The sequence below is a fragment of the Cydia fagiglandana genome, chromosome 13, assembly GCF_963556715.1.
Source record: "Cydia fagiglandana chromosome 13, ilCydFagi1.1, whole genome shotgun sequence".
Lineage (NCBI taxonomy): Eukaryota > Metazoa > Arthropoda > Insecta > Lepidoptera > Tortricidae > Cydia > Cydia fagiglandana.
Genome location: NC_085944.1, coordinates 1,790,035 through 1,815,402, shown reverse-complemented (window position 1 = coordinate 1,815,402; position 25,368 = coordinate 1,790,035). Strand labels below are relative to the sequence as shown.

At 40.1% G+C, this 25,368-nt stretch overlaps 1 protein-coding gene across 1 annotated transcript in view; it reads right to left on the bottom strand.

The window, feature by feature from the left end:
* LOC134669973 (amyloid protein-binding protein 2) overlaps positions 1-25,368 on the bottom strand; it is a 74,503-nt gene that overhangs the window by 9,897 nt on the left and 39,238 nt on the right. The window contains exons 2-8 of the mRNA XM_063527619.1: positions 10,355-10,468; positions 7,809-7,923; positions 5,468-5,594; positions 3,669-3,821; positions 3,170-3,370; positions 719-926; positions 48-206 (exon numbers count right to left, since the gene is read on the bottom strand). Of these exons, the coding sequence (XP_063383689.1) occupies positions 48-206; positions 719-926; positions 3,170-3,370; positions 3,669-3,821; positions 5,468-5,594; positions 7,809-7,923; positions 10,355-10,468 (1,077 nt within the window). The remainder of the gene's footprint in view (positions 1-47; positions 207-718; positions 927-3,169; positions 3,371-3,668; positions 3,822-5,467; positions 5,595-7,808; positions 7,924-10,354; positions 10,469-25,368) is intronic.

The following is a 25,368-nucleotide window of genomic DNA, read 5'->3' as shown; positions in this document are numbered from 1 at the left end:
CCACTGCTGAACATAAGGGGGAGCTCTTATAGCCTATGGTTTCTCACCTCTATAATACGGATTGCGCGCTCGGCGTGATCGCGCGCCTTGTAGAAGCGACCGGAGGAGTATTCTAGCACATACAGTGCGTATGCTAGGTCCTCTTGTGCCGTGGCTACGTGTAGGCTGCTCCGGCCGAATACGCGGCGCAGTGTTGCTAGTGCCTCCTAAAATAATAATAAAGTATATTAATAGTTTTTTGAACGCTTTCTCACTTCTACTTTCTAAAGTGAACGTAGATAAATCTAAGGTAAATCAGACGTAGTCCAAGTGCGTTTATTGTTTTACATGTAACATCTGTTCAGATCGAGCGTCCAGGAGATTTGCCTCGCTCCAATCACTCGGCTCGCCACAACAGACCTGTCGGTCTAGCATGAGCGTTCGCGCGCGTGACTCCATACATCTTGCGCGTCTTCAAGAACACAACTCATGCTAGACGGTCAGATCTCGGTATTAGTGTGAACCGGACTAGTGCTACCGCCTGCCGCGATAGTGCTACGACTGCAGGACTAGTCACTGTATACACACCTTGTACACGGCCACACTGTCGCAGAGCGCGGCGGCGTAGCGCGTGTGCGTAGCGCCAAAGGCCTGCCGGGCGAGTGCTACGGCCTGCCAACCTAGTGCTACGGCCGCTGGGCGAGTGCTACGGCTGCAGGACTAGACACTGTATACACACCTCGTACACGGCCACACTGTGCGGGATGGAGTCGATGTTGAGCAGATAGAAACCGTAGTCGAGCAGCGCGGCGGCGTAGCGCGGGTGCGTAGCGCCGAAGGCCTGCCGGGCGAGTGCTACGGCCTGCCGGACGAGGAGCCCCGCTTGACCGAAGCGTCGTTTAACTACGCACGCTTTGCCGCACGCTCGAAGGACTTCGATTGTGATCCTGTAGAGAGAGTACTTCGTTAAACACTAATCCGGTGGGTGATTATTAATATTTTTGCTATACTTATTTTACTTGGTTTGATACCTCGACAATGCTAAATCCTAGTAAATACGGAGCAAAATCTTTTCCTTTGCCTTTATAGCTCAAAACTCCATAACAATGGATTATTTATTCGTAAATGTGAATTAAATCGATGTAACCAGCGATTTCGTTCTAGCAATCCAGTACAATTTCATAACTCGAAAAAAAAAACGATTATTTAATTATCTCTGTAAAATAATTAGTAATTTAAACGATAATCACTTTGGACAAGAACTATTTCATAGGTTCAAGTAAAACATAACCCCTTGCAACTCTTACCCTTTTACTTTTTTTAACCCCTTTTGCTTTTGTATTGCCTATCCTGTGCCATGTTTGTGTTGTTGTGTTCTATACAATAAAGAGTTTATTCATACAGACAAATATACATAAACATAACATAAATATTTCTAGGTCAATATCCTCCTTACGAAATATTGACCCTATTCGTCTAGCGTTTCCCTTGAGATTCCAGTTATCACGGTCCCACGGTATCTAAATTTGAATCAATAAACCGGTTATATTCACCATAAAATCTAATTATCAGAGTGGATAAAAATATACAGCGAGTTAATTAACATAGAAATCGCTTGTTACAATAACACGGTTCAACATCCTATAGTCAAGAAGTACCATCGCTGTGTTCTGTACATCGGTGGACCTTATGCCTTTTGTAATAAGGTCCACCGATGTACAGTTAGCAGTGTTGCTGTTTGTACCGCTGTTTATTTAACAATGTTTATCGCATAGATCAGCGCTCGGCAACCTGCGGCCCGCGGGGCGCATGCGGCTCGTGAACCTGTCACTTGCGGCCCGAGAGCCGCCTTGGCTATTTTGTATGTAATAGTGACAAACGACAGTGTCTCCTAAAGTCATAAATATTAACAAAGTACGGCCCGCGTCACCTCCGTTAACTACTTTGTGGCCCTTGGCTGCTAAAAGGTTGCCGACCGCTGGCATAGATAATACATGGACATACTATTAGAGGAGAAGAAAAATGGAACAAAACTGTAACACTCTGGCACCCCAGAGGGCACAAAAGGAACAGAGGCAGACAGTTCAAAAGATGGTCCGATGAAATCCAAGACATGGCTGGAAGGACAGAAACAAAAACATAACTAAACTAACCAGATTAGCTCATAATAAGGAAGAGTGGAGAAGATTGGGGGAGGCCTTTGCCCAAAGGCACACAGAAGCGGTTACCGTAGAATGTAGAATAAGGAAAACTGAAGATATAGTATAATAAAAGTACCTTTTCTGAAATAAGGCTGTAAATAAATAAATCGCATAGATAACTGTAGACTCCCTAGTCCGGGCGAAACTGAGTCGTTTTCACAAAAAATAACTAAAGCCACCATGGTAATGTCATTTAGGATTTTAGGTAGTTCCTTGACTTTTTTGATGTCTTTGTTATTAAATGTTAAAGTAGTGATAACTACTATCAAAATATTTATCATATCTTCATCTAAGTATGTCATTGTCGTCCTCATTTGACCGATAATTATAAAATAACCGGAAAGGTGATTAACCTAAATATTTGCATATCTCTTAATCCCGCCTTTAAATCGTATCCCCTCTTTGTTATAAATATGGATTTCTTATCTAATCTGACATAGACAAAAGTTAATTATCTATACATTATCTGTACACTGTTACTGTTTTTCCAATTATAGACAAAGGTATTTTTTTTGTCATGTTTTATCCATAAAATTCTGCTAATCGATATTCAACAAAACATTTATTGTCATTTATCGTGTGTTCGACAATGATTATTAGGTATCAGAACATTGCGAACCCCTAAGTCAGTAGAAAAGAAGCCTTTTACAATTACACTCATAAAATAAAGAGTAGACAGACTTAGATCAAGAAAAGTCTGCAACGATTCTGACAGCACACGGAGTGCAAGTGTTATTTTAAACGTCAATATTTATAATATTTTAAATGAAGTCATGACGTATAAATAACACTTGCACTGTGGGTGCTATCAAAATCATTGCAGACTTTTCTTGGTCTAAACTGTTAATTGAGGGCGTCAAACGCAGCAAGACTTGTTCATTTTGACACAATATCTTCGTGCGACGACGATACACCGTTAGCGCGATGTAGAAATCACCCGTAACCGCACAGCGCCATCTAGCGAGCAATTCGATCAACATGACACTTACTTTGCCGGCGTATCGGGACGCAGCAGACGTAAGGCGCGCATGGCCCACGCGTGCGCGGCGCTGTAGTCGCAGCGCACGAAGAACAGAGCGCTGAATTCCTTGAAGAGGCGCGCTAGGAGCGCTGAGAGCGCCCACTCGCTGGCCGGCTCGTGCGGGTCGGTCAGCCCGGGGACTTGGGAGAGGATGTCGCATGTGTCCAGTCTGGAAAAAATAAGTGATTAATACATTTTGAACCTTATCCTTACGTATTTGAGGTTGTTATTTCTTCGGCGTTTCTTTAGATGTGTAGCTTATTCTTTGTAGGTTTAGAAGGTCGACCGCTAATTGAGAACAGACCTTACTGCACCGACATAAGGTCTGTTACCTGCGGCTGCACTCCTCGGAGACATGTCTGGGCGTGTCTGGGCGAGCGGTCTGTGTGGGAGCGTCGTCGGTGAGGCTCAGCAGGTCGAGCGCTAGTTCAGAATGAACCTTACTGCACCGACATAAGGTCTGTTACCTGCGGCTGCACTCCTCGGAGACATGTCTGGGCGTGTCTGGGCGAGCGGTCTGTGTGGGAGCGTCGTCGGTGAGGCTCAGCAGGTCGAGCGCTAGTGCGTACGTTTCGGCCGCGGCCGGGAAACAGCAGTAGGCGGATTGTGTGTTTAGCAGTCTGTAAAGAAACCATAAATGAATTAATTGTTTAAAATTATACTTCTATGCACAGCACTTCTACAGATCCCAAAAGGGAGGGGACTTCAGAATCAACATGCTGCAAAAAAGAGCAAAAATAACAGACATTTTCACCAGGGCCGTCTTAAAGTATGCTGGGACCCCTAGGCAGTTTGGGCCCCTAGGGCCCTTTTGGAAAGTGCAGTGGGCACATACGAATTTGGGGCCCTTTTGGAAAGTAAAGAAAGCTAATTAAACTAACATTTTTCTACTTTGATCTTCTATTTATTATCTTCGGTGTGCCCTTATGGTAAGGTAAAGGTACTGATGTTCACTTGGCTCTACAAAAAAGATCTTTCAGATTTTCCTTGTACAAGATATTATTACAAGTGACAAGTTAATCATCATTAACCTAGCCCTGTCCCAGTTTTTGCCATAGATCTCTTGTGGAGCCAGAGTCCGCTCCGCAAAGTAATCTTAAGATTGCCATCTAACCTCCAACCCAGAGGGGAAACTAGGCATTATTGGGACTAGTCCGGTGATAATTGGATACTTTGGGACATATATCAAACATACATACTTGTATATCACTACACCTTATAAAACAAAGTCTACCGCCGCCTCTGCCTGTTTGTGTGTAAGTAATGTTTGTGATAAACTCGAAAACTACTGAACGGATTTTCATGCGGTTTTAACCTATCAATAGAGTGATTCTTGACGAAGGTTTAGGTGTATAATTTGTTAAGGTTTTGTGTAGTCGGGTCGCTAGTCAACGAAAACACCTCGCGTGATTTGTGCACAACCCCTTATACATGTATCATCGAGAAAATAATTTATATGTTAGGATTAGGAAACATTTACTTGACGCAAGAACCGGGGCAATATTAGCATAGATAACGATCATTCTCACATTACCTAATCACGTATATATGTTTTAATTAGGACAAACAGGTCAATGGCATCAAGTCAGAAGAACACGTGAATTTTGTCACGTTTAAGATGTAATCGCACAACTTGCTTCGTGGACCGGACATTGCCAGTTAGCCATGTTAATTCACTTTAGCACCTACTTAATTACTTAGCACATTGGGTTATAACGAAGCAGAGTATTTGTTTGTACTCTGTATGATTTTCTAATTAGTTGTCTTGTCCACTTATGTTGCGGGCACACGTGAATTTACATTGCAAATAAAAAAAAGATTAATAATAAGATGCTGAAGTGGAGATACGTGTCTAAAAAGTGAGTCCTGTCTTTAACATTTGAACTAGATGTCGCCTTTAGGTACACTGTCGTGCATTTTTGCAGTAAAAGCAAGGTTGTCGAGCGTTGACGTTGGATGTCGTATTATGTACGTTTGGCTTTCCCAATTATGTTAAAACGGTACCGGGGGATGCTGCTGGTATATATGTCGGCGGCCGATCGTAAGATCAGGCATATCGTGAAATTCCTAGGCATATCGTGAAACGTGAAAAACTGACTCGTTCCCTGAGTCGACGGAGCAACCTAACGAACCTAACCTATTACCTATATATTGGTTTGATGTGGCTATCGTCAAAACATTACACAGGAACATTACGATCTGCCTGATCTTACGATCGGCCGCCGACATATAGTTACAGACTATCAGAATCAGTGTAAGTACATACCTGTGGCAACATTCGAGAGTGAGTCGCGTGTAGTGCGCGCTCGGCGGCTGCGCGCGGCACAGCGCGCGGCAACGTAACAATACGCGTTGTGCGTCCGCGTACCAGCCTGCCTCATTCAGAAAACCACCTGCAACAGACAGACAAACAAAATAAAATTTAAAAGAGAAACCTTTTCGATAACAATAACACACTTAGTACCCCCTTTTTTATTTACCTACTCAAATAAATATATTAGTATTATTATATAATTATAGGGTGCAGCTAAGAATATTTAGCTGACGAGCCTAATGTCACGCAGTGTCCAGGATTATATATGTATAGTTCAAAGTTTGTAAAGTCATATGTCATATCACATCAGCACATCACTAATAGTAACATCAGTCTAAGTTATTGTTTAAAAGCCACTTGTTCAATGTGTAATCTGCAATCTGTAATGTGTAATCTGTAATATACCTACAGAATTTTTCGACAAAAAACATGACAATTGGTTGGTGAACGGAAGGTATTATTTATCTAGTTAAAACACAAACATAAACCATCAGTTTACACGCCGCGGTAAAAAAAACAGTATTTTTCATTCAATGTTATTGTAATTATGACACTTTTAGGTGATTGACAACAACAACAAGTATCGAGAAAAACAACGTAATTAAGGTTGTTCATATAACTTGTTCGCTAAATTAAATTTTGTCACTTTCTGACAAACGTAAATGTCAAAATGACGGACAGGGTCAAATGATTATCAACGGCTTGTTAGAGACACGTTTATGAATTTTATGATTAACTCCATGAGATGACGAAGTTTGCTAAATAATTTACATTCAAGTACCTACTAACAATTTTTTTAGCAGTTAATATCTTTTTGTGCGCACGCGATAGCGATTTTTTAAACGTGCAAAATGCTAATAATGACCTGTATCCTGTATCTGGCTAAGTAGGTAGGCAAAATTAAAGTTCAAGGATAAGTTTACATTTAAAAAAAGAGTACAATTTTATTTCACAATGGATTCGTATTTCTGATCGCGTACTTAGATAAGATGGTGCAATTACACGTAGGATAAACGTTAAGGCTCCTCTTCACGTTGGGCCAACACCAACGCCAACGAGGGACGCATTTATGCGTTAGAGGGAACAAGTGATATTGCTATCTCATTCTACCGCATGGCTGCGTCCCTCGTTGGCGTTGGCCCAACGTGTGAAGAGGAGCCTTTAGGTATTTTAAATTAGTAGAGTAAATACAGGCATGCGAAACAGAGAATTCGTTTCCACGACAGTATTTAATCATATGGATTTAGGAATTTCCAGCATTTTTTCTAAGTTCAGGGATATTATAATCTGTAGTTCATGTTCAGACTAACAAGGCACTAGAAGTGGCTAAAGGTCGGCTATGTTTTCATACACAGTAATTATCATTGTATAAGTTTTAACACTCTGCCAACAAATGTTTTGACAATTTCTACTCCCCAAGAACAATAGGAATTCATTACGAATAATGTTTTATTTTGCGATACAAGATTTAATTGTTAGATATTCTCAAAACACGAGAGTATTTCAATATGTAAATCTCAAAACACGCGATTGTATCCGATCATAGAAACGTGTTTCACTCACGTGCGCAGGAGTCACGAGTTTAAACTAACGAACAACGTCAATATTAGTCTCAACTCTCTGACACGGTATGGTTTTCCCGAGTCTATGGGTAGTTTTTAGCTGCCGATATAGACTATATTTTTCAAGTCTGTGTTATCTGAAGTGTGCGTTTAAGCTATCAGTAGAACTACACTGCAGCCGCCAGCCCAGATAAATCTTTGACGCAAGCGTTCTAGACCTAAAATAAAATCTACTGACCGAGTCTCAATTCCAAATCGATGAGTTTATCTTCACATCGCGTCCTGTATTTACAATGCGATGTTGCCAGTTTGGTCACTGGTCGTCTCCGTCGCTGTACCAGTGTGATCGTCTGCGACATTCCACAAGACCTAAGCTCAGATAGGCACTGACCGAGCTGCATGCCCAGTTGTCTGAGGCATTCCTCGGAACATAATTGATATAACCGTCCTAAAGTTCTACTGACCGAGTGTCAAGCCCAGATCGATGAGCCTATCTTCACACGTCCTGTCTTCACAACGCGACGTTGCCAGCTCGTCTGTATATGTGTGATTGACCTCGCGAGTCGCGATATGTAACCAAAAGTTAATCTACTGACCGAGTCTCAAGCCCGTATAGATGAGGCTATCTTCACACCGCGTGCTGTCTTCACGCGACGTTGCCAGTTTGGTTGTCTCTGTATCGTCACTATTCTCAGCAACGTTCCACGTAAGACCTAAGCTCAGATACTGACCGAGCCGCAGGCCCAGTTGGATCAGGCATTCTTCAGAGCGCGCGTTGGCGTCGCAGCGCGATAGATAGCCGGTGGCCAGCTCTGCTGACAGCTTCGATCCATGCTCTATAACGGCCTGGAACAAAGAAAAAACTGTTAGATAGGATTATAAGACCTTAGCGAACTCGGCGCCGTCGACTGGACAGAGTAGCATGGCGGTCTTTGGTGTCGGAGGCCAAGATCCACTTCGGGTCGTTGCGCCACATCAGTAAGTAAGGATTATATTAGGATTATAAGGATATGCCTGCCTTCAATGATGGAGGTTATCACAGATATTTGTTCCTGTGTTATCGATGTCTTCTATGTACGTAAGCATGTATTTAAGTGTATCGTCGCTTAGTACCGATAGTACTTATATATTGTGTATCCGGCTTTGATGATGGGATCTATATAATAGAATTTACTAGATTAATACAATGGTGTGAAAGTGACGTGAACAGTTCGTTTTCATTATTACGACTCCACGTGAACTGTAATCTCTCATACAGTACTTACCTACACCTCACACAAATTCCTGAGAAATGCATATCAACATTTAATTTATTTGTAAATATTTAAAATATTCCACGTGTTTATAATAACATCGCCGATTTTAATTTGTCTTTCGTCATTTCGACGATATCATAAAACATCAAGTTTATATTTTTATAACTTGGGGGCTATTCATAAATTACGTCATTTCAACAAATCAACATATATTAAAAATTCAAATAAATTGTAGGTATGTCCAGTCCAGTTACATTGCCACTTTTTAGGAGAATAGTTAATTGTTAAAACGAAGTCCCAGTAAAGAGTTTATGACAGGACAAATAAAGTTAACTGTTTACGACAATAATATATCACGATAGTCAAATGACTCAAATGATGATCATGAGCTAAATTGATGCTACCTATTGTTATGAAAAACACAGCAGAAACCTACAATCTATATACATACAGACCTGTTGATATCGAAACCATTAAGAGGCTCACAATCTCGTGGCGGAGACCAAAACTCCCATTATGTCCGCCGGTAGTTTATCTATACGTAGGTACTTTTTTGGATTCTGTACCCATAGGGTAAAAATGGGACCCTATTACTAAGACTCCACTGTCCGTCTATTTGTCTGACTGTCTGGCACCAGGCTGTATAATCTCATGAACCGTGATCTAGACTTGTGAAATTTTCACAGATGATGTACTTCTGTTGCCGCTAAATACTAAAAAGTACAGAACCCTCAGTGGGAAAGTCCGGCTCGCACTTGTCCAGTTTTTTAAGTCTGTACATAGCAATGTCAAAACGATTGAATCGAACCGTCGGTGCAATATGAATCGCGGCGTTGTAGCCTAACGAGCGTATGATTATAATGGCATTGGCGTATTGGCGAGCACAAACTGTGCATTGTTGCCAATACGACAGCCGACGTTAATGCGTCTACAGCCGACTGATATGGAAGGAATGGTGTCGCAGTTATCGTCTAGAAAGAAGAAACCTACGTTACGTTTCTTGTTTACAAAGAGTTTTGAAATCAAAACAAATAAGGATATAATTGAGCATTTTTTTTAACGACACCAGCATGGTAAAGCTGGTTGATTGTTCAAAAACTGATGAGAAAGTTACATTTTATCCAGATGTGGGGCAAAGTAATGTACGATATAATACTCTTCATTGCACACCTGACATACACAATGTAATACACAACATAATGTAATGTAAATTTCGAGTAGTTTTCTTATGTTGGCTGAGAGAATTGACTTATAAATGATGATTTTGAATGAAAAATGTTACAATGTTATACTAGCAGCCATAACGACTAAGATGCCGACAGGGCTGCCAGTACATAAATCTTGATTATGCGATCCTGTGTCCGCAATTATACGAAATTCGATTGCATTATACGAGTACAAAAAAAAACTATTATTTTAAATCGATTTTTTAATAACTAGTTAATTTCGGTTTTTGGGGTAAGCCCCCAAATTGCGGGGATCTTTCTCTTTTACTCCAATGACAGCGTAATAAGAGTGACAGAGAAAGATGCCCGCAATTTGCGCACTTGGATTTTCGCGGTTATAGCCCGCGTTGACGTGTATTTAAGTAGTTGCCGTTCCATTAAATCGTATAACAGTATTGGCACACTGTTTTTTGAAGCATTGACAGTAGTTTAACATCGGTGTTTTTTTCGTATCCAATTATACCGATTGACCAACTATACGACATGTATACGAAAATAAATTCATTATACGAATTTCGTAGCCTATTATACGATCTGGCAGCCCTGGATGCCGACGCTCGGGAGATGCTGGTGTGGCCTCTCTCTAGACAGCGAACCTTTTTACTTGTGGACCTTTATTGCCCAGTCTTTGACTTAGGGCCACTTGCACGACCCCACTAACCCGGCGTTAAGCGTTTAAACCATTAACCCAGTGTCAAATTGTACTGGTAACCATGGTAACTCCAGTTTTAACTGGTTAACCCCGGGTTAGTGAATGGTGCAAGTGGCCCTACGCAACAGAAGGTACTGACTGACCTGGAAGCACTGGAGCAGCCTCAGCTGGGTGCCGCCGAAGCGCAGCAGCCTCTCGAAGATGTCCAGCTCTGACAGCTCCGCGCCGAGGATGCAGAGCCTCTTCTCCTGGAGCATCTGGATAAGAGGGATACATTGGTTAAGTATTGACGAAAGTGGGAACCACTGGCAACTAGGATAAGTTATCTAGGTGGGCATTAAGGGGCCCACTGATTAACAGTCCGCCGGACGGTATCGGCCTGTCAGTTGTTCGGAACTGTCAAAATTTTGTTATAACTGACAGGCCGATACCGTCCGGCGGACTGTTAATCAGTGGGCCCCTTTAGACACGGAAGAAGTAGGAAAGCGAGCGCAAGTGAGTAATAATGAGTACCTTCCTAAGTATATTATTATTATAATAAATGAAAGAATTAATTAATGAATGAGTCCCTTTCCCTATTTTACCCTCGCCTTGTACAGTCAACTGTAAAAATATGGGTGTACAAATTATTTCAAAAAATATTTCCCATAACTCTTATGTCAGTGAATTAAGAACTATGGGACATATTTTTGAGTAAGTTGTCTTCATATATATTTTTACAGTTGACTGTATACCTACTATTTTTTCTGACCCAAACATTCACGGTCACGTTAAGTACGCTCGTAGCGCTACCAGGCGTAGCTCGGTCCGCGATTTCGTCGCTTTGTTACAGGTAGCTAAAAGTACATCCGTTCCACCCCAATTTTGGGGAAAGCCATAAGCCGCGCGTGGCGCTGTCGCCACCTAGCGGCCATATCTGTGCTGATCGTAACAGACGCGTTTTGTTAGAGAGTGAGTCTTCTGTACGTAGTACTATTATTTATTCTGTGGCGCTACGTCGTAGCCCGTTAGCATGTTAAAATCCACATGTAGCGAAAATTGCCCGTAGAGTTTGACGTCGTAATGGTATTGTGATTGTGACTTTATGGCGGCCTTGATCTAAACAATCTTCTTCAATGAAGCCATGTCATACGCCATGATTGATATCAGTAATCGATGACGCAGGCCCGTTTATGACTTCCTCTGGATATACGCAATTGTGTCGATATTACACACGAAGCATGTATAATTGTATATTGCTTTTATTGTTGATATGTGTATTTGTAGAGAGTTACAAGAGAGGGTCATGTATGGATATTTTTGTGCAAGATATTAGGTATAGCATAGCAGGTGACCGCCAAGTTAAAAGAAATATGTCCGGCTACACCAATAATTCTTAAACCGAAAATATCACTAGTGTAAAAAAAGTAATGTAAAAAGTAAAGATGCCAGCTCAGAGTCATAGAACGCGCTCTACGGGGGTATTACCTGAGCGTAGTGAATGCTAATCGGCTAATCGCAGGCAATTATGTGCGATTAACATGCATGCATAATGCACCATAGTGTGACATCCAGTCAGAAGTCACCGACCTACTCTACTTTATTTATCACGGAACAATGGTGTTCCAGACATTAGGGAGGCGTGCGCGGACCTGAAGCCAAGACCTAGAGGCCATTTTAATGAGATGTAAGGGCTGCCACACGGACTGCTTTGAGCAGTCAGTGGCAACAGCTTCAAACAGTCGCCGTTGGGTGATCTGCGGTTTCAATACAAAATCGTCATTCGCAATACACGAACCGCTCAAGCAGTTGCAACTGCTTCGGGCGGTTGGCTGCGCGGTGAAATTTCATCATGCGGTCAAGCTGCTAAAGCAGTCCGTGTATGTTGATCTCTGGGTTACTGTTCGAGCAGTCCGTGTATGGCGGCTCTAAGGGGGTACACCGGGTACACATAGCGAGGCAGATGCTGCCCTTGCTAGTTTCATGGGATGCTTGTTCCTCTAATAGGTTTTTTATTGTTCAATGTATACCTTTCAGCCGTACTCGAGACGGCCATTGGCATATTAGGTCATAGACTGTATATATTTTTCATTTAATTTTTAGGTGCTTGCAGTTGACTTTTATAAGTTATCTGATTTTGTGAAAAATGCTACCTACACGGTCAGACAAAAACGTGAACTAGTAGGTAGGTATGTATACGGTTCAGTGTTTACGTTAATTGTACAAAAAACGACGGAAACGTACAATGATATAACAATGGAAAATGCGAATTTGGGTTACCTATAATTATTCCTAAATTACAAAAAAAAAACTTATTTTGCTACATGATTTACCTACGAGAATAAAGTAGAATCGCGTTAATGCCTTCTTGATTAATGATATATACATATGTTGGATTACGATGACATTTCGTGTTAAGAGTAATGAATACGTGTAATTTCCGTGTCATTTTTTTGTAAACTGTTTTTCATTACTTTTATGAGAATTAGTAGTAAGTCATAAATCAGGCCTGTGTGTATCTGTAGTGCCTATCTCCATAAAAGTTTCATAAGTGTGTGTAGTGTAAATAATTAAGTTCCGTACTTCGTTCCGATAAGTATTAACATTGTTGTATTGTAGGCATCTTACCTTTTATGTACAATATTATTGTATTAATCCAAAGGCCAATGGTATGCCTGTTTGTTTCATACCTAACTCATGATATCGACATTTCGCGTCAGAAGTCACGATGAACAGTACCTGACACGATTTTATTTGCAAATCATTTTATTTACGAATTAAATTGTAGAATCGTGCTGATTTGTCTACGTTCTTCGTTCTAATATAGAACCGTTGTGTTGTGGGGAACTGACTTGAGTATTATCCAATTATAAAATACTGGGAATTTTGCTCGCGGATCCAACAGCGAGGATAAACCCAAGGGAGCGAGGGAGACACAGCAAATTGTACAACAATCATCGTAAATATAGCCCTTCCTGGTTGAGCACTAAACGATAGGTTTTCCTGGATTTTCCCTAGGCGAGACGAGTCGAGCCTCGTATCAAATAGATCACTTTACTAGACAGCCTAAACCTGAACACTTTGCTAGGTTTCGTGGAAGAGCTGGGGTGGTTAGATTAGAGTAGCGCTATCTCGTTTCATGCAAAATAGGCGCAATGGATGTTGATTTCCGGAAAATGTCCATCAAAACTTAACTAACCAGCCTCAGCCTATGAACCTTTACACAGAGCTTAAGTGTGAAAAATAAGTATTGGCAGCTACTAAACTTTCAGATTCATATTGCAATATTGCAACGTTGTGACAAAGTAACACAACACTGACTATACAAATACATTGTCGAGGTAAATCAGATGAGACAGTTCACAATCTGTATACTTTGTACCTACAGTCAGCCTCATGAAATATATGTAGCTGATAGACTTCCAAAGTAACCGTAACTACATTGTGAAAAACGATCCGAGCTTCAATTCTGCAGCCTCCGGCTTGAAAGCCGCACGCCTTACCATACTGGAGTCAGTTATGTAACGCTGCCATACATGACCCAAAAATTTTTTATTAAGCTATGAGCTTCATCACATCTGATATTTGAGTAATTCTAAGCATTTCTAGCCTGAAGTGGGGGGGGAGGGTGGGGTACAAAGACGGCCGCCATCCGTCATCTTTAAAAAAAATCTACTCTGATCCTGGTGGGTACTAGGGCAAGTTTGGTATCATTTTCGTATAAACCAAAGACGTAGAATTCATTGCTGATATTTGTTTTTTCAATTTCATAGTAATTTTACAAGAAAAACGTAAAAAGGTGAAAAATTTGGTTGGATATTTTTGCTACGCGGAGCCGAAACTACAAAAGATAGAAAGTTGAAATTTGCACACTAGATTACATTTATAAAGTGTACAAGAGATAAGAAGCGATTTTGAGAAATTCAACCCCTAAGGGGGTTAAAAAGGGGATGAAAGTTTGTATGGGGTTCAAGTTTTATTTTAAGCTAGGAATTTGAAACTTCGTAAAACGATATATTATTAAAATACAAGAAAACTAATTTCAGCGTTTTTGAAAATTCATCCCCTAAGGTGGTGAAAAAGGAGTTGAAAGTTTGTATGGATATCAAAAAAATTTTCGAACGCGGGACTTGAATCTTTGTATTTGGGGATATTATTAAAAGACAGGAAAAGTAATTTCAGCGTTTTGTAAAATTCATCCCCTAACAGGGTTAAAAAGGGGTTGAAAGTTTGAATCCATTACAAATCCGAGTAGACACACATTTCTTATTGCCTCCCAGGCTTGAAATGCTTAGAATTACTCAAGGAACATATGTGATGAAGCTCATAGCTTAATAAAAAATTTTTGGGTCAACTTTATAACTGCTTCCGCTACCAACGCTAGTGAAATGTTAAATGATATAAAAATTATAAATGATAATTCCTCGAGTCCAGACAGCCTATTGTGAAGCAATTGCAGAACGTTCAATATACTCGGGTCAACGCTCGCGCCGCTCCGTTGCATCCATGATCGCAAAAACATTACAAAGGATCAGAGATTGTTTGACAGTGTAACTATTTTGCCTATAGCCAAACTCAACGTGAAAAAGACTAGAAGTAAAGATCTAGTACCTATTTATGACATTGAGTAATTACCCCGAGACCCGACTGGCACTGGGAGGATTGGCCTTTTTTTTTCACACAAACACGACTGACGATCAAAGGTAGTATCCACCAGTGTGCGGTGCGGCACACGCAATTTTGTACTAAATAGGTATGCTTGTGCCGCACACAAGTGGAATCCCGCTTTTACCTACATTGCAGATTATAATTTACTGATTGTATTGTGACCACTTAAGACAACACAAATGAAAATATTCAATAACATAATTTGATTTGTTACCTAGTCGTTTTGAGTTGAGCAATTTGTGGATGAGTCGCTCAGGGTTCTACATTGATCAAACTTTCTTCATATCATAGCCGACATTCTTCAAGATGATCTTTAAATAAGGTGTGCGTTACGACTTTGGTTGTTTTTAGGGTTCCGTACCCAAAGGGTAAAACGGGACCCTATTACTAAGACTTCGCTGTCCGTCCGTCCGTCCGTCTGTCACCAGGCTGTATCTCACGAACCGTGATAGCTAGACAGTTGAAATTTTCATCATCATCATCATCATCATCATCATCATCAGGCTATAGCAGTCCACTGCTGGACATAGCCCTCCCCTAAAGAGCGCCATAGCGCCCTGTCTTCAGCTTGCCGCATCCAGCATCTGCCTGCAATCTTTCGCAGATCGTCATCCCACCTGGTCGGGGGGCGTCCTACACTACGTTTGCCAAGTCGCGGAAATTTTCACAGATGATGTATTTCTGTTGCCGCTATAACAACAAATACTAAAAACAGAATAAAATAAAGATTTAAATGGGGCTCCCATACAACAAACGTGATTTTTTACCAAAGTTAAGCAACGTCGGGAGTGGTCAGTACTTGGATGGGTGACCGTTTCTTTTTTTGTTTTTTTTTTCATTATGGTACGGAACCCTTCGTGCGCGAGTCCGACTCGCACTTGCCCGGTTTTTTTACAGACCATAATAATTGAATTATAGATTCAATTTACACAAGTTTCTATTTTAAGCAGACCAAGGTAAGGTTTCAACAATTACATTTACACAAAAAATGAGCACTTAAATAGGATGAGTCTGAGAAATGAAACTCCGTATTTACAGAGGTGATATAATTAATGAAAATGTAACAATTTATAAATTTAACAATAAATAACATATAAGACGTCTTCTTAAAAAAACTGTCTTTAAATCGAATTCATTTAGCGTGAGAGTAATTTTCCAACCAAGTGTAGTTTTGAATTTTAATCATGGCTGACAGGTCAGATGGCAGTCGTTTATGTCAATGCCTGGGACAATAAATTAATAATCAGAGCTGGCCTAATGGCCTTGCTAGCAGAATAAGAAGACGATAGCATAATTTAGTATAGCCTCGTAAGGCCCAATATCCTTTTTTATGTAGGATCAAACGTGGTCAAAAAATATGATTCAAGAATACAAATACTCCAATCCTATTTTTATGTAATATTATCCTGACGCAATACTAGATAACAATGACTCAGTCATACTTATTATGAATCTATATGCCAATATCAGAATCCGAATGCAAAAAGGAGAACACGTTATTATTATATAACAGCGGTGGTAACGCATCGCGCATTTAGATAACGGCATTAAGGAAGCTGCGACCGACACGATCGTCGTTGTTTTCCATTCGAGACTTTATGATTATCGTGCTTCTTATCTCTTCTATCTTACGATTTTAAAAAGATGTTAATGCATACCCCAGTCCAAAAGTATGGACACAACGTTATTTTCTTTAATATCTCATGTTTCTATTACTACCATTGAATATTAGGTATTATAAACCAAAAACTTACTTGAGACCACCAGAGATTATAATTGAAATAATTGCCTTACAAAATGTTGAACTGGCAATTATTGTTACAAGAATTTGAGTTAAGTGTGTTCTTTTAAAATGTTATATTATCATTATTACTATCTCGTTTTCTAATTATGTATTTGCTGACGTTACAATCCTGAATTAATTTATTAACATATACAATCAATGTTATAGGTCGTATCTTATTATCAGTTAGTTACCTGTTATAAAAAATGAGATTATAATCTATGTACACAATGTTAGTACCCACTAGTAACATGCAATGCAAGTATGAGACGACAAGGTCGTTGGCGCTGATGGCTCACCATTCTAGCCACTTTCATGACCCTTACTGCAACGTCATAAGGTTTCTAATAGGGTAGCAAGGTACAATGTGCAAGCGCACTCGGATGGCACACATCGATTGCGCTGGCATTGACACCGCATTGGCCGTTGACACCGCACTATGAAACAAGCTTACTTTGTCGCCATAAACAGTGGACCTAAATACCATTTGAATGTTTAGTCTGGTTTACTGTCATACTTGTCGTAATTTGCGATCGTAATCTGGCTAGTCAAAGATGTAATTATTTGTTGGTGTCAAAGTACTGAATCGATACGTTAATTATAGCGTTGGTACATTGAATAATTTTACGGTTTAGACTCACTTGTTTTAAGTCACTCGCGCGACATGTTCCTTAAAATTATTCAATGTTAGTATGTCTCACAACTCACAACAGTTTAAATTCGATGGTTGTTACATTGATTACGCAGCTAGTAAAGGAAGATGCATAACATATGATAAATTAATAAATACTACACACACACGGTACTCTATTCTGAATAATTCTCATTGCGACACCCTGTACCTATGTTTTTCGTCTTGTAGTTATAGATATTTACATAATACAACTCACTTTAAAATAGGTAATTGTATTCGGTTCCATGGATTTTCCAATTAAAGTTGTTTACTACACCTTTGACATAACAAAGATAGTTTGTTCTTATTCAATTAAAACAATAGATACGTAAGTACTGTTTGCAAAGCGTAAAACTTGTTTTAAGACCAAACATTCGCCAGTTAAACTTAACAATCGATATTTATAGATCGGAATTCCATTATAGTTCATATTGTCATGCCGCAGCGGTGGCCAGTAAATAAAACGACGGCTTTACAAGGTCACTTCTGCGCTCGCCAAGCGGCCGGTCGCGCTCCCCGCGACCAATCAAAACGCTCAATAGCGTGAATCACGGGCTTTTATGATTTATTTCTGCAACATGTGACTTTTGCAGATGACCGCGCCAATGGACCTTTATTGTTATGCACTTGATTATTGATCATATCGATCACATGACATGTAGCGGAATAAATCTGACAATTGATTCAATTGAGTGGCAATAGCGTTGCTAATTATAGATCGGTTTCCATGCCATCAAGTTTCAGTAATTGGTACGTTGACTCTGTGGTCCTTTAAAGTTGAACCTTAATTTAAACTAAACAACTAATAGGTACTTAGTTATGAATTTTACAATTATTTTAATTTAGTACCGCGATGTGTTGTGATACTTGTGATATTTGACAGTAAACTTGTTGCGAAAATCATATGAAACGAACGAAACTAGAACGAATCTCCTCTTCTAAAGGCAATGACGACATCAGGTTCAAATGACCCGACGATTTGTTTTAAATCGAATTTCAAGACGATGCGGCTTACCGTCTGGTTGTCGACCTCTAGGCATGACATGGCGCCTTCTGGTCATATTCCCACCGTCAACCGCGGTGCAGACGAGTCTCACACCATTGTGACATGACCTCGATGACCGTAACCAGAACAGAGAACGCATATCGCGTTGATCCTATGACTCGCCAGTGCGTGTTAAGCTGTTGGAATAAAATCTCACTCTTGCGCCATCTGCCATCGTTAAGAGACTGTTATTATTCCTTATTGCAACGGAATAAAGTCTACCAACGGCCGTAGAGTGCGGTCGTCAGTAAAGTTGCACAACCTAACGGTAAATAGGGTATTGGAGCAATTCATCAAAATAAACGAAGGGTTATCGCGATTGAGTAAGGTTACGTAGTGACAAATGTACAGAATTGGTGCATCCAAGGTCTATTGTTCGATTTATTTGAATAACAAATGTGTAACCTGAAAACGTTTATTGTTCGAACTATTCTTGTAAATAAAGTAACAGATAACGAATGTAAAGTGAAGTTTTGTTTCGATATTTTGTTTGGTATTGAGAATGAAAATGATATGACAAGATGTTTAATTATTACGTTCTGTAGTAAATATTCTTTGTTTGTTTCTACTCGTATCGATCCTCCAGAAATATAAACTCTACATTCTACACATTTGTCAAAAAAACAAATCATAGATGGCATCGCCTTATTGTAACTATATTCGTTATCACGCGTTATCGACGCTATATTGCCGTGATACCTCTCAGCACAACTGATAGCATAATCACGTCGAATTAAGACAAGTATCACCAGTAGGTGGACACTTACTAGTAGAACGATTTAGTAAGCTTGAAAATGGTTGGATGCGGTGCAGGTAACATTCCATTCACATCAGAAAAGATTTCCGAAAGAAGATTAAAGAGGATTTGAAAAAGAAAAACATTTCAGTAGCTTTGTAATATTAGTATCTCAGAGGTAAAAACAAGGCCTAAGTCCCGTAGTTTGCCTGAGCTGGGCGTACGATGTGCCTAATACGCTTAGTATATATATATATATATTAATACGCGGTTAGTGGTGTGTAATGCTGAGCAAGTTGTTTACTAGTTTAGTACGGCCTTGACCGCTTGCACAACGGCGGGTCAACACCCTTGTAATCCTCTAGAGGAAACCCGTGAGCCGTGACCAACTACAAGTACTATCGCACGGTAGTATAAATATCAACGCAGCGTTAGAGCGTACCCGCGCATCGTACCTAGGTCATCCCCTACAACACGTTGAATAGATCGTCAGTTTGGTAACTTCATTTGAAGGCACCTTACAGGTCTTGCGTGACCGTGGCGCCGCCCTAGTCTTAAGGCCCAACCATACAAATGAATAATCCAAAATTTGAACCTAAAGTGTAGGAAATAGAGTTGATTTAACGTTGTTCAAAAATGTAATGAAACGAAGCAAATGCGACTCAGTTTCAATTGAATATCATTAAATTTCATCGAACTGAAGAAGTACTATAGGTAGGACCTGGGCTTTAGAAGGCTAGACCAGAGGTCAGCAAACTTTTGGGAAGAGCAAACCGCAAGAAAGAAATCACTTCTTGAAATCTCAAAGAGCCAAGAATGTTATTTTCAGTGGTTTAGAACTCTAAGTGTTCATTTTTTGGGTAACTCGAAGAGCCGCAATCATACCTCGAAGGAACCGCATGCGACATTTGAGATTGAGAGATTGAGATATTTATTGATAAAATTATAAATAATTTTACACGTCACACAGCAGAATATATACATAGTTATCAAGTATTTAAGTTATTAGTTACAATGACGTCAGCAGTTCTCAACATACATTCACTTATTGTATAACAAGCTAAACTAATTAACATTTTCTTAAGTTTACTTACAGATATTGCCTCACTAGCTGAGTTAATGACCTCTTTCGGAAGTGTGTTGTAAATTTTTACACCCATGACACCGAGTGACTTCCGAGCCTTGGCCAGTCGGCAGCGCGGGACCAGCAGGAGGTGCTCGCCGCGCGTGTTGCGACCGTGGTTCTGCCCACGAGTTGTATATAGCCCCAGATTAGACCTTACATATTTGCAGGCTGTTAGTATATAAACACATGGCAGCGTAAGTATTTTGTGTTCTATAAATAATGACTGCGCTGGATAATCATAGGGTTTCTTTGAAATTATCCTAAGGGCACGTTTTTTTAATCTAAATAGTCTATTGCATTCAGCTGCAGTACCCCATAGTTCTACACCTTGAGTTAAAATTGAGTGGAAGTACCCATAGTATGCTATTCTGAGGTTTTGAGGCGTTAGAGATGGCGCGAGTCTAGAAAGGGCGAAGCACGCCGACGCTAGCCTGTCAGAGACCACATCTATATGGGGGGTCCAGGTTAGTCCCGAGTCTATAGTAAAACCCAGATATTTTGCTTTCTCGACCTGGGGGAGTTTTACATTGTTTACGACTATATCTAGTGGACATATACCAGTTTTACGAAGTTGAAAATGCATAATATTTGTTTTTTCAATATTAAGAAGCATGCCGTTAGACGAGAACCACTCGGCAATGTTATTAATTACTTTATGAGTTTTTATTTTTAAGTTGTTAAAATTATCTGCATTAACTATTATGCACGTGTCATCTGCGAACATAATATATTCAGGCTCAGGGCACGCCGTCATAATGTCATAATAGAACATATTACCCATACCCAGTTCAAAAATTTCCTATGCCGTGCGTTGTCGTCGCTTGCACTTCCAGACTTCCACCATCAACCCACCATTTCAATATATAGCCAATATAGTCAGAAAGGTAAATCGATGGAACCTCAGCAAGGCGTATCGATGAAGAGTTCGACTCCCACTTGATTGATTATTTTTCCATTGTTTTCTATTTTGTTACTTAAATCAGTAAATTTGATGTCATGTCAAACGCTCAAGTTATCTCGGATTCCCAGTTCGAATTCGTACAAATATCACTTATCATCTTCTGGAAAGGTAAAATAACAATGAATTGCCATTTAAATTATGCTAAAATATAAGTCAATCCTATCCGATTATCTGGTTGATAAAAGTTTTGAAATGATTAATATCCCGTTAACAAAGATATAATTACATTGTACAGACTATGTTTACATAATAAACTGATTATCTATCAGATTTTTTTGTAGGGCAGTGAACGTCTGACCTTCAATAAACCTTTGATCAATCAAAATATGTTTCATACATTGCACACACATACACAAAGGCTCTCATCCTAATAATACAGTCATTATATGTTTTCAGACAAACAAATTAATATAGTTTTCAAACCTGTGTGACGTGATACGTCTAGGTGTACTGTTTAAAATGCACCACTCTCCCCCCCCCTCCACCTGACGCTCGACCCCCCCCCCCCCCACCTTGAAATGTGTCCCCGTTGGTAGTTTTTTGGCATTCTCACGAAAACTATAATAGTTATCAAAAAAGTGTCAAGGACAGAATTAATCCTCATTAAATTTAGAACAAAAATGGTCTTATGTGTTTTATTATAAGTTGGACGGTATTCAAGCTATAAGTACTTGTATAACCTTAAAATATCAAAATAACCATACTAGTATGACGAAATGCAGAATATCTTCAAAACGGCTAGACCGATTTTAATAAAATATACCAAAAAAATCACCGCAGTGAAGACAGCTATCAAACAAAAGAAACTACATCAAAATCGGTTCATCCGTTTCGGCGTTACGAAGTCACAGGTAAACACAGAAATACAATTTTTTTTCAACTGCACCCAATAATTTTGTAAACCGATTAATTTTGATCAATTATTTTAATGGGATCATGTCCCTTGAAGTTTTAGCTTTACGAAAAGTTAAAAAAACATGGAAAACGGCTCAGTATTTTTCAAATTATCGGCATTTTCCCGATTTGTGAGTGGTTTCGTGTTATCACGCGCACGAGTTGCCCTTGACCCCTATAAAACGGGGGGTAGGGGAGGGGTTGTTATCAGTCACTTATCAGAAGTTGACCGGTACACATATCCGCATATTTTCCCGTAAAGAAGACCTGTGAAAAATGGAAACCACTGAAGCTGAAGTCCGCCAAGACGTCCAGCTCAGCTCCTGCAAGAGGGGCGTAGCCAACGTTCAGTAGCTGCCACGCTGAATTTAAGTCAATCTACAGTTTGCAGAGTTTACCAGAGGTTCCAACGGACTGGATCCTTTACTTCAAGACCAAGAAGCGGCCGCAAAAAGTGTACATCAGAGAGGGACGACCGCTTCATTGTCACAACATCTCTCCGAGATCGACACCTGACAAGCGTTGCCATCCAGCAGCGTCTGCGTGAGATACGAGGAGTGGCTGCCAGTGAGTGGACAATAAGAAGAAGACTTAAGAAAGCGAACTTGACACCCTTGTTCTAAATTTAATGAGGATTAATTCTGTCCTTGACACTTTTTTGATATCTATTATAGTTTTCGTGAGAATGCCAAAAAACTACCAATGGGGACACATTTCAAGGTGGGGGGGGGTCGAGCGTCAGGTGGAGGGGGGGGGGGGAGAGTGGTGAATTTTAAACAGTACACCTAGATGTATCACGTCACACAGGTTTGAAAACTATATTAATTTGTTTCATTTTCCCATACATTGATTACATAGAATGACTCAATTATATGGGGATATTGAAATAAAACTAAGGTTAATAGAGATATAAAGATCTAGTTCAAATGTAAGTTCTGGTTCTATGTTTCGTGTTGGGGCATTGACGTATGTATTAATTCATAAAGATGGGCCTTACGGGCACTAAGAATGGTGCAAGTACAGCATTTGTGCGGTGTCACGCACATGAATTCGAGTCAATCGTGCAGCCTAACGCCACACACATATATGCCACAACGCGATTGAAGATGAGTTCGCATCACGCGCGCGATTGGCCGCAACTATTAGTTGCTTTTTCATTTATAAACTTACGGACCACTACAGTTTCTTCCAAGTCCATGGAACACTGGTTAAGAATCATGTTGCTAACCTAGTTACTAGTATTTTCGTTACGAACAGCTTTTATTATTGCTCATAAACTATGTTGACTGGATTCTAACCTCTTATCTTTTATTTTCCGTGATCTTCAAAGTGCAAATATCTCTTTGACTGTAGTGCTATTTAAAGAGTTTTACAGTTAGAGACAGATTTAGAGATATTTACACATCTCAACTTATAAATACAATATTAATGCAAATGTTTTTCAACACAGTTTACCCACATTATGCATTTAGAGAAGATGCAGTTTCGAACACAAAAACAACGTCTGTGAGCATATCGAGTTATGCTTAATTTAGGGTTCCGTTTAGTACCAGTATGCAATATTATGACAGCGAGCTGTTCTGCTGGTATAGACCGAAAGTGGCCATATGAACTGGGTCATAAAACATCGCAACTTTCTCAATCTTATTGATGTTAGGACGTCTTGATGAGTAGTACAATCGCCATCAGATATATCGGAGCGACTGAGGTGTTCAAATATTTCTGGACACGCATTCTGACGCGCTAATTTTTCAGTTTATTTTGGTCAAATGGAATTTACAACTACTTAGAGTACTGAGACTACTGAGCAACACTTACATTTTCCTATGGAAGTTGTTACACTTGATAACACTGTTCTTTATTTTATTCAAATGAATCTCAAAGTTTATTTTATTCAAATGAATCTCATATCGCCAAAGACCTTCGGAAAATTAAAATAGATTCAGCCTCTGTTTACGGCGTTCGCAGCACATCAAAATGCATGTATGCGTTGCCCAATAGGCTTTATCGAGTGAATTCTCTCAACAAATATTATATATGCGAAGGTAAACGCGTTCTAGAACGAGCGTCATAATCAGATATATCGGAGCGGCCAGGGTGCTCGAAAATATCCAAACATTCGGTTTAAGGCCTATTACAGTCACCGCCTTAACCCTGAGGCAGAGATGAGCAGACATCGTAAATTTTATAACATTTTCGGTGCAGCGGAGTGGTGTTAACGGAATTGGTATAAACAATTTCAACCCTAATGATGAATTAACGTAAATTACGTTAATATTAACCTTAACTTACACATTTCAGTTGGAATTATCCATACCAATTCCGTTAACACCACTCCGCTGCACCAAAAATGCTATAAAATGTACTTACGATGTCTGGAGATGACAGACATGCGGGAATCTACCAATGGCATTGGTGCAACTGCATCTCTACTCCACTCTGCTGGATTGGATGCAGGTCTTTCTCCGCCTAAGTGGAATGGCAGCCGATTACTTAACATGGCAGCTGGATAACAGATTCTATCTTCTTCTTCCTCGCGTTATCCCGGCATTTCGCCACGGCTCATGAGAGCCTGGGGTCCGCTTGACAACTAATCCCATGATTTGACGTAGGCACTAGTTTTCACGAAAGCGACTGCCATCTGACCTTTCAACCCAGAGGGTAAACTAGGCCTTATTGGGATTAGTCCGGTTTCCTCACGATGTTTTCCTTCACCGAAAAGCGACTGGTAAATATCAAATGATATTACGTACATAAGTTCCGAAAAACTCATTGGTACGAGCCGGGGTTTAAACCCGCGACCTCCAGATTGCAAGTCGCACGCTCTCACCGCTAGGCCATCAGCGCTTCGGATAACAGATTCTATACTTTCTATATATTTTTAACGTCGGCTTCTAAAGATTAAACTCGACTGTACTACGCTTAACCCTGATAGTGCCGTCTGGTATGCCATACAAGTCCGGGAGCCTAGGCTGGGCAATTAACACAGTAACATCTCTGTACGCCACAAAAAGCGGCAAGTGTGCAAGCGGGCCACCGGGTAACCGCCTTGGCGCGGAGGCGCCCAGCATTCCTAGGTCTAGACGAGACAAGCGGCACACATCGGGGTACAGTCACTGGCAGTAACACCTAGGCCTACAGCAAAACGAAGAGTTATCAAACTATCGATCGATAGGTACTAAAGTATCCATCATACCTACTCTTTAAAAAAAGGTAAATATTTAAGGTCAAACGGGATTAATGCAACTGAGGTTATTGAGTCTATTTGAGTTCCTTTTTTGAACAATGTTCA